This window comes from Manihot esculenta, chromosome 5, assembly GCF_001659605.2.
Source record: "Manihot esculenta cultivar AM560-2 chromosome 5, M.esculenta_v8, whole genome shotgun sequence".
NCBI classification, from domain to species: domain Eukaryota; kingdom Viridiplantae; phylum Streptophyta; class Magnoliopsida; order Malpighiales; family Euphorbiaceae; genus Manihot; species Manihot esculenta.
The window spans coordinates 24,716,789-24,733,904 of NC_035165.2; the positions used below are offsets into that span (position 1 = coordinate 24,716,789).

The 17,116-nt window shown below is 33.3% G+C and overlaps 2 protein-coding genes across 3 annotated transcripts; one reads left to right on the plus strand and one right to left on the minus strand.

Annotated features, from left to right (window-relative positions):
• Positions 1–1,216: 1,216 nt before the first annotated feature.
• LOC110614528 lies at positions 1,217–2,597 on the minus strand. Its single transcript, XM_021756084.2, has one exon. It carries the CDS (start codon positions 2,257–2,259, stop codon positions 1,528–1,530), a length of 732 nt encoding a protein of 243 aa, XP_021611776.1. The 5' UTR covers positions 2,260–2,597; the 3' UTR covers positions 1,217–1,527.
• Positions 2,598–11,355: 8,758 nt separating this feature from the next.
• Positions 11,356–17,116, plus strand: LOC110615469 (synaptotagmin-2). Of its 2 annotated transcripts, XM_021757315.2 has the most exons (12): positions 11,356–11,789; positions 12,986–13,084; positions 13,200–13,250; positions 13,377–13,500; positions 13,849–13,967; positions 14,264–14,365; positions 14,681–14,755; positions 14,952–15,028; positions 15,110–15,356; positions 15,550–15,900; positions 16,488–16,619; positions 16,749–17,116. In XM_021757315.2, exons 1-12 carry the CDS (start codon positions 11,679–11,681, stop codon positions 16,875–16,877), a joined length of 1,617 nt encoding a protein of 538 aa, XP_021613007.1. In that variant the 5' UTR covers positions 11,356–11,678; the 3' UTR covers positions 16,878–17,116. The 2 variants fall into 2 exon arrangements, with proteins under 2 accessions (XP_021613007.1, XP_043812478.1); XM_043956543.1 differs by lacking the exon at positions 14,264–14,365.

Here is a 17,116-nt window from a genome sequence, read left to right on the forward strand (position 1 = left end):
TAATAAAATATTATATTTGATATTTTATTTGAACTCTTATATTTTAATTTTTAAAAATTGATTAAAATTACATTCAAATATATGAATTCGTCCAAAATTTAAATATTTAAATTAAAATATAAAATAATATAAATACTGAGTTTTTTAAATTATTTAATTAATAATTTATATATATAAAAAATAACACTATACTATACTATCAAATTGTCACACTAAAATAAAAAGAGTGTCAATCAAATTAAAGTTAAAAAAATTAAATTAAAATATCAATACGTACGCACATTAAATTTTTTAAATCAATTAATCTTAAATAAAAATATATAAAATAAATCATATGATATTTTTATATTTTTTAAAAAACATTAAAATAATAATAATTATTAATTATATTTTATTTATTATGTTAATATTTTGTAACATTGTTTACAAAATTATCGCCATTTGAACAATGTGAAGTGAAACTAAATAAAATTACAATATTTTTTTTAAAACTTTATATAATAGAGTTAAAAACTATTTTATCACACCTAATCAAAATTTATATTCAATTTTTATTTTTAAATAAGCTTGTTAATTAAATTTTCAATTTTAAAAAATAATTAAAATTTATAAATTTTATTAATTAATTATTCCATTAAATTAATAATATCTTATTTATAGAGAGAAAATAAATTTTCTTTTTCTTTTTTATTTTGCCTTCATTCGTTTGGATGAATGAGAAATAAGTTTACAAAAAAATTCCTTATTGTATAAATTACATTTTTATTATTTGACTAAAAATCTATCAATAATAATAGTATAAATCCTATTAAATCATCAATTTCACTCCATCCTCACGCTTTCACTCCAAAATGGGAGGAAAATAACTTGGTGAAAATACACGTTATTTTCTCTCCTATGTTTATTTTCCCTTACATATCCAAGCAAGGGAAGGCGAGATTTCTCCTTATTTTCCTCCAAATATTTTCTTTCCCTCCCTTTCCACCAATCCAAACAAGCTAAAAGAATTAATTAATAGTTTCTTTTTTTAAAATTTTAAATTAAAAAAAATTAAATAATGAATTTATAAATACCAGACTATATAATAATTTCACCTGCAAAAAACACATACGCCCAATTCCCTGAAAATAGTATACACTTGATAGGAAAGTAAAAAAAAAAAAAAAAAAGAAAAAAAAAACGAAAAAGGAAAAGGAAATGAAATTGCTTACTCACAGGACAAAGAGAGTATCTTTAATCAAACCGACAAAAGAGAAGAAAGGGAAACAAAAAGAAGAACAAAGACAGACATGGCAGCTTTCGTCATCCCCCAGCTTTGTTTGTGCACCCCCAATTCAAAAAAATCGCTGGTGGTGATCACAAACTTTCCACTGACTCAAAACAAGGCAGACGAAACTACCAAATTCACAATCAACCTCGCTACCCACTGGTTATGGCTTTACACAGAAGATAATCCAAAAGACAGCCAACTTTTTCTCACCGATTTAACAATATTAGATATTAATTATAACTCAATATTATTTCACCTCATCGGAGACGTAAAAGTCGCCGGAGATTGTCTGTTGCTCCAGCATCGATCCCAGCTGCTTCTGCAGTGCAACTGAGCTTTGGCCTGATAGGAAACTTTGGCAACGGTAAGCTGCTTGGATGTGGAGACAGTGTAAATGGCGAACCTGAAAAAATCTCCAAATCTTTGACACTGACACCAATACAGTTCATATTACCTGCTCTTAATGAAGACGATGGCGATGTTGATAAAACCTTTGAAACATCTTTTGGTAGATCGTTTGGGTCTGGTCCTAATGGTACAGTGGACGCCACGATAAAAGACTTGGCTGATACTGGAGCTGCATCAGCTGGTTTCAAATCTTGCCTGGGCTCTTCTTTTCTGATGGGCTGTTTAGATTTCTTAGGCGTGAGAGACTGATCTCTGGTTCGATTTGCTTTTCTAGTACTGGGTGTTCGTGAAGAAGAGAAAGAGTTGTGGGGTCTGGAGACCGGAAGAGGAAGGAGAGGTGGCTGTGATTGGCTTTGCGGAAAGAGAACTGAGAATGAAGGAGGAGGGTAGGAGGAGGAGACAGAATGAGGAGGAGCAAACAAGAGACCTCCATGGATGATGTTGCTTGTTGGAGCTAAGTTTTCAGTAGATCTTGGAACCAGACCTCGAGGGTTTTTCTTTGGTTGGTTTCTGAATTGCTTGTAAGAAGAAGAGATTGGTTGATGATCAGCAGCAGAGGACTGTGCAAAAATTGCCTCCATAGCTTATAACCGCTTTGTATATCAAAAAAACAAAAAGAAAAAACAGATATAAACAAGAAAATTAGAATACAGAAAGGCGATGATCTTCAAAAAATAACACGATCAGTAGCCCTGGAGCTTCCTTTACAGATGAACAAAGAGAAACCCTTAAATATTTTCTCTACAAAGTTGCAAGAAGCAAAAAAAGAAAAAAAATCATATGATTAAGGAAATAGAGATTGAAGATTGGGCTCCCTCATATGGAAGAAAATTATAAAACAGATCCGGAGAAGATCCCTAATTATGAGAGGATATGGACTTGATATTTTAGCCTGCAATATTAAAACTGCATCAACTGGGTCTGGGCGACTCTTTTTATAGGAGAAGAGCCCGCAACGGCTACTTCATTTTTTATAGTTTTGTAGTAATTTTTTAATGGAAAGGCCGTGATTTCTCCTAATTTACCGACAACCGTTGCGGTCGGCTACCCCTTAGTCCAAAGACCGGGGACACTGTAGGGCGGCAACCGCCAACCAAATGAGGACCGTTGGATTTATTTTTTGAAATAGCCGTTGAGAGCATTGTGACCGTTGATTATTCCCTCGGGTTCTCCGAAGTTTGTCCCGTGAAATAAAACTTAGAAGAATCGTGGCCATACACGTAATAATCATAGTGGGGTCCGAAGTTTTTGGTTTGAAGAAAAAAAAAAAGGAGAGAGAGATTGTTTTAGTGTGTATGACTTCAGGTTCGGGGAATAAGTGAGGGCAACACAATCGAGTAAAATTACAGAGGCTCACGGTCCTTCTTACACGTGGCAGAATATCAGCCATTGTTATAACTTGGCTTTGTAGATTTTCTGCTGCATGATTGGTCGGTCCCACGTTTGTCATTAAATATGATATTTGAAGTCTGCATGTCATGTGATGTTGCCTTTTGCTAACTCCAATATTTTTATTCTTTATATAAAGCAGTAGGGCAAATCTATGGTAAATATTTAGGGAAAAAATATTATATAATAACGTTATTTTCTGTGAAAATTATTATTGAAATTTATGAGTTTTTTTTTTAATTTAAAAAGTATTTTAAAAATATATTAAATCTTTTAAATAGTATTAATTAATTTTTTTATTAATTTTAATAGTTAAATATTAACATATAAATTATATTTAATACGAATAAATTAATTAATAAATTTTTTATAAATAAAAAATCATTAATATATTTTTTAATGCAATAAAAATTAAAATATTTAACAAGCTAAAGTTATTATAATAATTAATTAATAGATTTTTTTTTAAATTTATAAATATTTGAATATATTTTTTAAAATTAATAGATAAAATTAATTAGTTTTTTATCTAAATAATATTTTTTTATAATAATTGATGTAACTGAAAAATAGAGCTGTGTTGTTATTATTTAAATCTATAAAATAAAAAATGTGAAGTGGCTGGCATTTACGATAACTATTCCGACGCTTAAATCAATAAATTGGAGAGTAGAGCAAATGTAAGAAATTGTTTAGAATTCAAGAGTGATATAAAAATTGTGTACCTTTATTTATGTGATCACTAGTTTTTATATTATAAGAAGATAGAGTTAACTATGGTATTTCTTGAAAATCCGGTTGGTATCGACTAATTGATAAAAAATCTCGCTGATTAATTAATCACGTAATTATAGGCATAACGAGAATCTACTGGATTATACCTGCTAAAAGTAAATTTATATGAAGACTCGGCCTCTATAGGAAAGGGTGAGTCTCGGTGAAGAACAAATTGTTATGTTGTCCGAATCTTTCCACGAATTGATTTATCAAACCTTTGTCACATGACTCTATTTTATGGTGACAACTCATAGCTTATTTTGAACTATTGTTGTGTTACATCAAAGGTCCCTCTACGAGTCTTCGATTCTTCATATTCGAAGGTAACAATTATTTTCATGATATGGGGTACGAGGCTAACTTAGATTGGCCTTTCCCTGTTCAGCCCGTTTTGCCTGCTCCTACTGCTCTATTTCTTGACGCGCATTTAAAGCTTGTCGTTGAAACTGTCGTATAAAAACCATTCTTCTTCTCCAAGTATCACTTTTGCTTTCAATTGTCATCTTTATTTTAGAAAAGAATTTCTCTTTCACAATGAATAGGAATACTTCATCTTCTTCTCTTACTCTCGGTGAAGGTTCCGCCTCAAGCTTCTCCTCCGATGGCCCCCATTTACACCTTAGCTCCTATCGCTCCACTAAAGGCGGCTTAAGAAAGCGAAGGTAACCTGATTAATGATATCCCTTCCTTTGTAATAGATCAAGATGTAGATTACCTTCATGATAAATACCATATTTCTCGAGAAACCTTTTGCATTTTTGCCCTGCGAAGGATACCATTATAGTCTACGAAGAGCAGTTAAAAGCAGGTCTTCAAATCCCCATGGACCCATTTTTCACTGAGATCCTTCGATTCCACTAACTTTTAGTCGCCCATTTGCATCCTAACATGGTGGTCTTCTGGTTTATTTATCTTAATAACAATATTGAGCTTAACGTGGCCCTTTTTCCTCAGCTGAACGCTTGAAAAAATGAGGAGTTTTGATTTTTTCAGTGGGAGGAAACGCCAGACAATGTTTGACCGAATAACTTCTTCACTAAAGAGATGTTCAAATCCCCATGGACCCATTTTTCACTGAGATCCTTCGATTCCACCAACTTTTAGTCGCCCATTTGCATCCCAACAATTAGAGAATCTTGGTGGTCTTCTGGTTTATTTATCTTAATAACAATATTGAGCTTAACGTGGCCCTTTTTTCTCAGCTGGACGCTCAAAAAAATGAGGAGTTTTGATTTTTTCAGTGGGAGGAAACGCCAGACAATGTTTGACCGGATAACTTCTTCACTAAAGAGATGGAAGAACAAGTTTCTTATCCTCCATCACCGGATGTCCGAGGGTTTTGGATGCCTCCGAATGAGCAGGAACATATGGGTGGAGCTGCAAAAGAGTCCATTTCCACAATAGAAGAGTCAGCCCCTTCTTTGCCCGAGTCTTCTACAAGGGGTGCCTCTGCAACAGTCCCTATTTTCAAGCTTTATGTAGTAGTCCCCATTTCTGCTGAGCCCATTCCCACAAATATGGGAGTCAATTCCTCGTGGCCTCGTAGCATTCAACACCTGGCGCTGGAGCTAACCTAGACGACATCTCTTCTTAAAGAACCTAACCTGTCTGTCCTGATAACCAAGAATGCTTTGAGCCCCAAAGACCGTCATCGCCTGAATGAGGTCAACATGGATGAGCTTTTTTACAACATCATGCATTCTACCATGGAGAGTGCTCTCTGTGCATATCTATCCAAATAGCGTAACAATACCCTAAGGCGAGAGTTCGGGGCCTAAGAGACGGATAGAAGACTCCTGGCAGAGAAATACTCGAGGCTGAAGACTCGGGTCGATAAAGTGGAAGGCACCATGAAAAAGACTCTCTTTCCATTTTTACCCAACTTGCCAGACCCGGTACTACCGCTATTACATCCGTCCTTCTAAGGACTAAGTCTCCTACATTTGAGACACATGGCCTGACTCTTCTATTAAACACTCAGGACACCTTCTACGATTCGTTTATTTTCCCTCACCATCATTGTGTTCTTCTACAATTACATGAATAACCCCTACAGGTTTTTGCTTAGGGGTAATTTCAGGAGTTGTTACCTCATGTTCGAGCCTTCTCCCTTCTCTATTCTTTCTGGCAAACTTTCAAAGGGTATTGTCCCTTATTAATCTCTTGCTCTCGTCTTTCAGCTGCCGACATTCCTCCATTGTATACTTGTGATCTTTATGAAAACGGTAGTACTTGGTCGTATCTCACCTTTCAGCTCTCTCAAAGTTGAGCTTGGGAGGCCACTTGACCTTATTATCATTTTTCTTAATTCACATTAGAATACGTGTTCGTGAGTCATGCAAAATTCTTATACTTACTTTGGTCATCCCTCTTTTAAGAGACTGGAAAACTTCTATAGTTTTCTTCACATCCTCACCTTTCTGTCTTTTGATTCTGCTTTTGATTCGTTCTTTTATTCTCTCAAAATGCTTGGACTTTGTCATCTAGCCTAATGTATTTTTGGGATTTATCTATTAGTTGTTGGTACGTAGCGGCTAGGTTCTTGATTAGAAAATCCATGAATTTGATATTGCTTGTTCCTTTCTGCAACACTTCACATGTTATCTCATGATTTAACTCCTCCACCTATATTGCTTCTACATTAAACCGTGAGATGAAACTTCTTAAAAACTCACATTTTCTTGGCAAATCTTTCGCGAGTCAGAGGAGAGCTTTTTAGGAGGTATATAAGTAATAAACCTGGACTTAAATAATATAGCGAATTATGTAAAATTCTGAGTTAAACTTGGGCTCAGATGTTGGTACTATTTTATGAGCCAAACCTATAAATATTGATAGAAACACTCATCATAACACGAAATTGTTGACATCTTGAAGCTGCATGGTCATCCTAAAGATCGCCAAGTGACTTCTGGGATCTTCTGTCCCATCATATTTGCCCAAGTTTGGTAGCTTGAACTTGGTTGAAAAATTTTCCGCTAAGATCTCTTCTGATAGTGGTGAGGTATCGTCCAGGCTGTAGTCCTCCTCTTACTCCTTTTGATATCTCTGAACAACCCTCACTAGCTTCCAGTTGACGTCTTCCAGAGCATTATTTGATAACTTTTCTTCTTCGAACTTGGTTTTTCCTTTGGACTGCTTCTGGACTGCCTCTGTTCGGATCCTTAGGGTGTCCACGGAGGCTTCCTCCCTTCTCCTGGGAGGCATGAATGATGCCTCTTCCCGATCTTTGTATTGTTCGAGAGTAACCTGCAATCTTCTGATGTATTGGAGTATTTGCTCATTGTTCAGATTGTTGAGATCTGCTTCATTTATCATAGGAAGTGTGTTTTATCCACTACCAGGAGTGGAAGAAATGATAGTGCCTTCATTAGCAACCCTATCAGTAGCAACGCTATCAGCAGCTTGTGAATTGCCGGCCAATTCAAGAAATGAGAGAGGTCTCTTTTTAAGAAAAAAGTGAATTACATACCGATTTTAATCCAAATAAACAGAGAGAATTTAATAGATTTTCCTACAATGGAATCAAATGATATAACTGAAAAGTAGAGCTACGATTTGATTGGTTAAACCTGCAAAAGAGAGAATGTGAGGTGGTTGGTACCTACTGCAGCCACTCTTATACTCAAGTCAGTAATTTGGAGAGTAGAACGAATATAAGGAATTACTTAGAATTCAAGAGTAGTGTAAGAATTGCGTATTTTTATTTCTGTGATCACTAGCTTTTATACTGTATTTCCTAGAGATTCGGCTAGTGTCGACTAATTAATAGAAAATTTCGTCGGCTAATTAATTAGTGATCCCGTAATTATAGCCGTAACGAGAACCTACTGAATTACACCCGCTAACTGCAACTTTATATAAAGTTTTGACCTCTCTAAAAAAACGTAAATCTTTAAAAAGCGTGAGTTTAAATAAAAAAAATATTATATTATCTTAATTTTTTTATGGATGAAACCGGATATTAATTTATTAAAATTTTAACGTGAGGTTCTGTATCACAGTAATAATTCATAATTCATAATTTATTGATAATTCATACTTTATCACAGTAATAATCCATAAGTTATTAATAATTCATACTTTATTTTGAAGAATTGATATGTTATATTAATAATATAACTCTAAATTATATTTTTTATCAATAAAATAAATTTAATTTTTATTTTTAATATTTTGTATTAAAAATATTTTTTTAATTAGCTTCTGTGTATTAAAACTGAATTTTATCATCGCCTATCCTCCTGATGCATCAAAATATGTAAATCATAAAATACTCCTCAGCAGAATCAAATTCTAATTAATAAAAAGCCTTTTATTTAGATAAACTAAATTAATCATATTCGATAAATACATACGAATACAGTTTCACCGATTTATAATTTTTTATTAATTTTTTAATTATATTCATATTAAATACATTAAATTTTATTAAATTTAAAAAATTTTTTAAAATAAAATAAAATTAAATAGAATTATAATAATTATTTTATATATTATATAATTACAAAAATAAATAATAATTTTAAGATAATAAAAAAATAAAAATTATAGAATAAAAGAAATATTTATTACCAAGTTGATAAGACGTCTACAAACATAATTTTTATAAGACGAGTGAAAATTTAAATATAAATGAAGGGTTATAAGTAGTGGAACAGTTTTGTTGACATATCCAATGAGATTCAGTTTTTCTTTTCTTGTTTGATTTCGCTAAAAAAAAAAATTATTTATTTGTTTGGAATGATCTACATGTTATAAATATCTTTATATAAAATAAATTAAAATAAAAAAAAAATCGCAAAGATGCCCTTAATTTTTAATAAATAAAGGTTTAATAATTACAAAAATTTTAATTTTAATTACAGATTCTGCAATTGTTTTGTAAGTTTCTATTGGCCCATTCTGGGTCCCAATTATTTGATGTGCCGATGCATCGTCTCATTCCAACTCTTCTGCATATAAAAAAATAAATAAATAAGTTGAACTTCGGCAAATAAATAAATAAGTTGAAAAAGAAAAATGAAAAGGACGGCCGATTTTATTTTTCATCGGAGGCAGAGAAGAAGAGAGGGAAGGGGTCTCAACTCTCGACTCAACCACTGAAATTCTCATTATATTCTAAATGGAAAAATTAAAAAAAAAAATTCAAAATTTAGATTTTATTATTACGTTTGTATCGCAACTTGTGCACCGTCCAATTTCATTAAAACCCAGATTCGTCGTCAAAGCAAAGGAAAAGAAGTTGGTAAGAAGATTAAACAAGACTAATTAAATATTAACACGTAATCAACGTTGGATTTATGTGATTTAAATTAAACAACTTAAAAAAAAAAATATTTGTATCAGCTTTTATCTGCCCGCATTTTACCTTCACGTGAGGTGAGGACTAAAAAGTAAAAACAAACAAAAAAGAAAGAAGAAAGCACGTGAGAGTTTCCTTAGTGCAGTTTCAGAGGCAGGGGATTGGATACCAATGCCATTACCATTATTTTGGGATAAAATGCAAAGCACGTTTGAGTAAATAAATAAATTATAAATTAAAAAAAGATTAAAATTAAATTAAAGCTCATGCATTACATATATAAAGAGGCAATCCCACTTCATTTATTATAAAACTGGTATAGTATTTCATTGTAATTTTTTTAAAAATAAATAATTTATTTTCTATATTTTAACTTATAAATTGAAAATATTAAAAACTTTTTCACCGATAAATAGGGGTGAGTATTCGTTCGGTTCGATTTAAAATCGAATCGAATCGAATAAACTGAAAATTGAAATGTTAGTATTTATGAAAACTGAACCAAATTGATTTTAATCAGAAATCGAATCGAATCGATTTGATTCGGTTCAATTCGGTTTGATTTGATCGATTTTGATTTTTAATAATTTTTTTTTATTTTTTACACTTTATTTTTAATATTTTAAAATATAATTAAAATATTTTAATGTTAATATGATTTAATTTTTCTATATTATTGAAAATAATATATTATTATCACTAAATCGGTTCGATTTAGTTTTTTCAATTTTTTTCTGATCAAAATTAAACCAAACTGAAATTTTTAAAATTAAAAATCAAACCGAACTAAAATAAATAAAAAATTAAATTGAATTTTTAAATTAATTTAGTTCGATCAAATTTTTTAATTTGAACCAGCTCCGCCTATCGATCTACTTTTAATCTTCTGAATTTAAAATATAAAAATTGAAAATATTGAGTTTTAAAAATATATGAATATATGTATTAAGTTTAAGATATTTTAGGGACATAAAAGTAATTTTGTATATTTAAAATTTTCCATTTTAAACGCATCTCAAGCAGCTGATTCTTCTTTACTTTGCCACGGGCCGTACTACTTCTCAGTGGATTTGTCTCTGTCAATTTCAGCAGTCAGCCCAATGGTTGTGAGGCAAACGACCCATAAAGCTCACATGTGTCAGGTTTGGTTTACTGATCACAGCTGCTTAGTTTATATGGGCTGGCAACATTTTGGGGCTTCCCAACTTCCTATTGACTGCAAATTTGAAACCATCCCTTATACAAATTGCACATAAGGTGTTCGACTGTTTGACATGATGGATCATATAGTAATTCTGCAGGATTGAGCCCTCAAATTTCATTGTCGTCTCTCTTCTGTCACTATAAATATCATTTTTCTGAAAGCTGAGTGGGGACTGTTGAAGTTTCGTGGGGTTGTGTTTGTCATCAATTGAAGGAGGCCTTAAAGACCTCTTTGAGCTTAAAAAGTTAGCTTCTTTACGTTTGCCAATTGATTAACGTTTTGAAAACATCCTACAATGATTTATCTTCAATGGAATGCTTTTAGTTTTACAATGTGCTGGCAGAGGACCCAAGAGAGTAATGATGGTACAGGCAATGCAGCGCAGCGGTGGGGCTGCCAACTTGCTGTGGTGGGAACTAAGCCCAATTAAAGTAAAGGTGTATAATGTTGGGCTAGCCATGCCCGTTAACCCATCATGTATATGATTTTAAATATACTGAAAATGCTTCACCAAATAATTGATGATGTCTCTATAACCTGATTAGAGTTGAGAAGAAGACAAGAAAAAGGTGGAAGCAAGAAAGAGTCCAAAAGTTGCAAAAAGGCCAAAAAATCTCATGTCCTTTAGCAATACTAAATATAACATTAAATATTGGAAAACGAGGCAAATTTAATTTAATTTATTATATTATTTATAAATTAAATTAATTAAATCATTTTATATTATTTATATTATATAGTGTAAATATAATTAAAAACTAAATTATATATTTATAATAATTATATTATTACGAGACACTTTTATCAAATTTTAATATATAAGTTAAATTAAACATTAACAAATCCCAAATAAAGCCAAAATGGAAAGGTCAATCATTTAATTTCCTTCTGTGACAATCAATTTAGTTTTTGTTTAGCCGAATAGAGTCCTCGCTGATGTAAAATGGGAAAAGCACGGACCAATCAGAAGACAAATTTCGGATCAAATATCCAAGTTGGACGTTGCCGACATATCACAAGCATCACGCGCGTCAAGATTTCAGTTTCAAGCCGTTGGTGAAAACTCAATGGTTAGTTAAAACGTAAAGATTAGCCTCAAGAATAAATGCGCCTTTATTATTCTTACCCATCAAAGATAATGGTGAGAAGAGTCAAGTGTATTACAGATGGCTTGTACAGTTCCTTTTCTAAGTAGAGCTTTGCTTCCTTGATTCTGGGTTGCTTTTTAGCTTCTGGGTACTGCGTTTGGTGTTCTTGGGAGGCGTGCAAAGGAGTGAATTGGTGGTTATACGGTGATTTTAGTGGGTTCCTGAGGGAGATTGCAGATGGGTATCTTGAGTAGTATATTGGGGTTTTTTGGCTTTGGAATTGGAACTTCTATTGGGATTGTGATCGGGTACTACATGTTTATTTACTTTCAGCCAACTGATGTGAAGGTCAGTCTTCCATTTCTCTTCTTGTTCTATCTACATTCAGATCGTTTGTGTTTGATTTGTAGTTTGTGGGTTGATACTCAGTTTGTTTGGCTTGGTTATTGATTTCTAGATCTCCTTGTTTGGACTACAATGAGTGTTTTGCTAATTTTGTTTTGTACAACAGGCAGATAAAAATAACAAGTAGGAAAACGATATGGCCATTTCAAGCTCATGTAGTTTGTAGAGATGAATATAGCTTCATGGTTGTGTTTATGGTTAATTATACTTAAATTTTATATGGTCAATTTGAATTTTACCTGTTCCTTTGGAGATTTGGAGTTCACTTGTGCTTTGCTGGTGAGTTTTATTTTCATGGTGACTGAAATATTCTATAAGTTGAAGAAAATTGGTCATATAAGTAAAAATATATAAGGTTAGTGGTGCATTTCTTCGATTGAAGTTGCCTTGTTGAATTAATTTTGTTATCGTTGGTTTGTTTTGTCGCTGTGACTGTAATGTGGAGTAGGATTTAACTGGATTAGGAGCCTCAAATACTTGGGAATCAAAGCAGAAGTGACTGCTGTGGCATTCATATGCAGAGTGGACTTAATGCCATTGGATTATCACTGCTGCATTGGTATATGCATAAACATATGAAGGAAACAAAAAAAAAAAGATATAGAGGTCCAAATGTTCGCACAATGAAATCTGCACGGAAACTGAGTATTTTTGTGTCACCATCTCAACCCAGCAACCAGATGCGAAGAGATTACGAATATTTTATTTTTTTTCTGAATTTAGAGGTGTTATAAGAATTAAAAATTTGAAATGTCGTACGCAATTTATCTTAAGAACATTGGAGAAGTGTCTTGCTTTTTAAGGTTGACCCTGCACGGATAATCTCATGCTTTTAGGCTTTAAGGAGTCTTCATATGTGCAATCTTCCTGCTGCTATACAGATATGCTGTTTTTGTGGTTTGAACCTGTCATCTTCAGGTCACAAATGGAGTAATTTTACTGTTAACACCAAAGCCACCATCTTGCTTCATACTATTATTATCATTATTATATTACCATTATGAACTTCTCACACAAAACATACATTTGTTTATAATATGTACAATTCAAAATTTTCATCATTCATATTTTCATATATCCAAATGCCTTAATGGGATCATTTCATATTTTCTCATATTCTTGCTTACTGAATTATACAGGATCCTGTAATTCGGCCTTTGGTTGAACAAGACTCAAAAACTTTGCAACGATTGCTTCCAGAAATACCCCTTTGGGTGAAAAATCCTGATTATGATCGTGTATGTTATTGCTATAATTTTGCTTTTTCACCATTTCTATATATTTGCTAGGTCCTGAATGCATTTTGCAGATTTTTCAATCAGCTTCTCATAGAGTTGTTTTGTTCTGCTGAAGGTTGACTGGCTTAACAGATTTATCGAAACCATGTGGCCTTACTTGGATAAGGTTTGTAGTAGACTTATAGTTGGATCTTCTAACTTTGTCTTGTGGTCCTTTGTCTTTACAAATTCCTTTGTCTTTATTTACATGGTATTAATGCCTCTAATTTTCCTAATGCCTCAAATTTTCTAGGCAATTTGCAAGACAGCAAGGACTATAGCAAAACCCATTATTGCTGAGCAGATTCCAAAATATAAAATTGACTCTGTTGAATTTGAAGAACTTACCTTGGGCTCCATACCACCAACTTTTCAAGGTTTAACTTGTTCTCTTCTCTCTTTCTTTCTCTCTCTCTCTCTCTCTCTCTCGCCCTCACATGTGGTCAGACGCATATGTATCCACATGAACATTTTCTGTTGAAGTAGGGTTTTTCAAAGAAATGCAGAAAGAGGAAATGATTTGATGAAAAACTCAGCACCAGAAAATAATAATTGCAATTATTTATGGCATTTGTTGTCGTTATAAATTTCAAGGCTATTTGGGTGTCAGACACAGAATGTTATCATGGATATTTCTTGGCCAGTTTCATTGTGGTTTTCTGAATTTTGTTTATTTATGGTGAATTATTAGAAAACTTCGCATTCTACGTTTAATTATATTCCAGGGATGAAAGTTTATGTCACTGATGAGAAGGAGCTGATCATTGAACCATCAATGAAGTGGGCTGGAAATCCAAACATCATTATTGCTGCTAAAGCATTTGGCTTGAGAGCCACAGTTCAGGTATTTGATTTTGGTAACTGTTAATGAAAAGAGAAAATATTTTCTAGTCCGAATTAATTCCTTGGTGTTCAATGACTAGGTGACATGCATGAAAGAATTTAACGTTTTTGCCTTTAGTGACTATGTTGCATGCATGAAACAGTTCGACTCTTGCAGTCTCTCTCTCTCTCTCTCTCTCTCAGACGCACACACAGAAGTGCACATGCATGAACAAGTCATTATAGAAAGCAAGGTGTGAGAGAATTGTCATCAAGTTCATATCTCCAAGATGTATTAACTTCTTCGGAGCTTTTCAGGTGATTGATTTGCAAGTGTTTGCTTCTCCACGCATCACCCTAAAGCCTTTGGTTCCTACTTTTCCCTGTTTTGCCAATATATTTGTCTCTCTAATGGAAAAGGTATGTGCTACACTTAGTCATTTTAATGCAGCAGATTTTAAGTTGCTAAGGTTATGATTTGTGATAGTTCAATATGAAGCATGTCGGGGCTGCTACAACTCTTTGCCGCTGATAATGCCCCAAAGGATCTGTTTTACCAGGATAATGATTTTTGTCTACTAAAATGTTTTAGGTCATTAAAATTGTTTTGTACTATTATTTTCACTCTTTACTTTCATTTTTTAGGTCCTCTAAATGTATGGAGCATCCGTAGAATTATATTTTCTGTAGTATCTATAGTGTAAAATACCATCTCATCTCTCTTTGACTCTACAGCCTCATGTTGACTTTGGGTTGAAATTGCTTGGAGCAGATGTCATGTCTATTCCTGGTCTATACAGATTTGTCCAGGTGATTTTCACTTTATTTTGCTATGCTGCAAAAATTTGGGAAAGCTTGCATTTTTAGGTGTATCCGTCCCTTAGCTAGTGCATGTTTATCTGTACTCTAAGGCTTCATCTTGAAAATGCTACTTTAAAATACCCCTCCCCCACCCTGTAATTTCTTATTTTGGTTCCTCATTTTTTTTTTCTTTTTTTGGCTGTAGGAGCTTATTAAAGATCAAGTTGCAAATATGTATTTATGGCCAAAATCCCTACAAGTACCAATCCTGGATCCCGCAAAGTGTGTTTTCTCTACTTTGCTTTAAGCTTATGACACCAATCCTTTCACTGGAACTGACTAATTGTTCCTAAAACTTGACAGAGCTACAAAGCGACCTGTTGGGATCCTTTCTGTGAAGGTTTTGAGGGCAATGAAGCTTAAGAAGAAAGATCTACTTGGGGCATCAGACCCATATGTGAAATTAAAGCTCACTGAAGATAAGCTCCCTTCAAAGAAAACAACTGTGAAGCACAAGAACTTGAACCCTGAATGGAATGAGGAATTTAACATTGTTGTCAAAGACCCAGAATCTCAAGCCTTGGAGATTATCGTTTATGACTGGGAACAGGTATGTATTTGGAAACTTCTTGTTTGACTTACTACATCTCTAGTCTATGCTTATGAGATATTTTATCAATTAAGAACATAAAATGCATGGTCTAGAATAGGCCATGGCGGATTTCATGTAAATTGCTGTTTTTATTTACTTTCTTTTAGTCCATCTCTGTAATTCTCAAAGCTGTCTGTTTCCTTCTATGTAGGTTGGCAAACATGACAAGATGGGTATGAATGTTGTTCCATTGAAAGAGCTTACACCTGATGAGCCAAGAGTTATGACACTGAATCTGCTAAAAAATATGGACCCAAATGATGCTGAAAATGAGAAATCACGTGGGCAACTTGTTGTGGAATTGGAATACAAACCTTTCAAGGAAGACAATATACCTAATGATATTGCAGATCCAAATGCAGTAGAAAAGGCTCCTGAAGGAACACCTGCTGGCGGTGGTTTATTTGTGGTTATTGTACACGAAGCTCAAGATGTTGAAGGAAAACATCATACAAATCCTTATGTGCGATTACTTTTCAGAGGGGAGGAGAGAAGAACTAAGGTATGCAATAATCCTGTTAGAGTTCTTGATCCTTAACAAGCAGTTACTGATTCAGAGAAAGAAGAAGATATAGAAAGAGAGAGAAATAGGGATGAACAGAAGCAGAAATGAGAGAGAAACAGAATAAAAAGGCAAAAGATTTCTAGTAGAATCTTGAGATTAATTAAAGATGCCAAGACACTCTCATGTAGCTGTTATGCAGCTTCTACATTGATTTCAGTTAACTAGAAACTGTTCCCATCAATCTCTAACTAATGCCTAATACCCGGCTGACTCTACTACCATACTATTCCTTTATTACAATTTCAACCCCAAAAACCCGCCATATATTTTCAACACCACTCATGACAGGCCAATGTAAGAAAGAAGCTTACATGACCCATGTTGCAGTAAGTGCAACTTTTCACATTTTCACGGTGTAGACTCAGGTTCTATTAGTGTAGCTGTTTTTAGCTAATAAGTTGCTACAGCTTCCATTTATGGTACTAATATATGATTTCACCTCAGAAAGCATTTTTTAAAGGCTGTGCAAGAGTATCATTCATCATCAATTAATTAATTGATCATATTTGGCATTTGATACACAGCTTGTGAAGAAAAACAGAGATCCAAGATGGGAAGAAGAATTTCAGTTCACGCTTGAGGAACCACCCACAAATGATAGACTTCATGTGGAAGTTGTTAGTGCCTCCTCAAGGATAGGTCTCCTCCATCCTAAGGTATATGACCTGCATGAATCATTTTGGTTTCTCTTTAATTTTTGAAATAATCCTCTTGTTTCTTTTTATCATAGCATGGAAAGTTTACTCATATCTTTTTTTTTTCCCTTAATAATGATATTCATTCAGGAAATTTTGGGTTATGTGGATATAAACTTAGCTGATGTCGTTAATAACAAGAGAATCAACGAGAAATATCATCTCATTGACTCGAGGAACGGCCGGATTCAAATTGAGCTACAATGGAGAACTTCTTAAAATGTCACATTTGGTAGGTGTTTCCAGTGAAAAACATTCTGTTGTGCTTTCTCTATGCTTTTTTCTAAATCGACTCTTCTGTAACTCATTAAGAACTAGAATCCTGTAAATTGAAGCTTGCTGATACATCTTATAAGTGTCAGTAAAATTCAGTAGTATTTTCTCCCACACGAAACTTCTGTGTTTTGGTGTAGAATTGTCTCCTCTAAGGTTGAAAAATATTTTCCCATTTCTTCCAA

Bases quoted from the DNA above. Each gene is read 5' to 3' on its own strand.
- LOC110614528 (XM_021756084.2), bottom strand. From the start codon at position 2,259: ATGGAGGCAATTTTTGCACAGTCCTCTGCTGCTGATCATCAACCAATC.
- LOC110615469 (XM_021757315.2), top strand. From the start codon at position 11,679: ATGGGTATCTTGAGTAGTATATTGGGGTTTTTTGGCTTTGGAATTGGA. The intron at 14,756-14,951 runs GTGATTTTCACT...TTTTGGCTGTAG, and splicing joins GTCTATACAGATTTGTCCAG to GAGCTTATTAAAGATCAAGT. The intron at 15,029-15,109 runs GTGTGTTTTCTC...AAAACTTGACAG, and splicing joins CCAATCCTGGATCCCGCAAA to AGCTACAAAGCGACCTGTTG.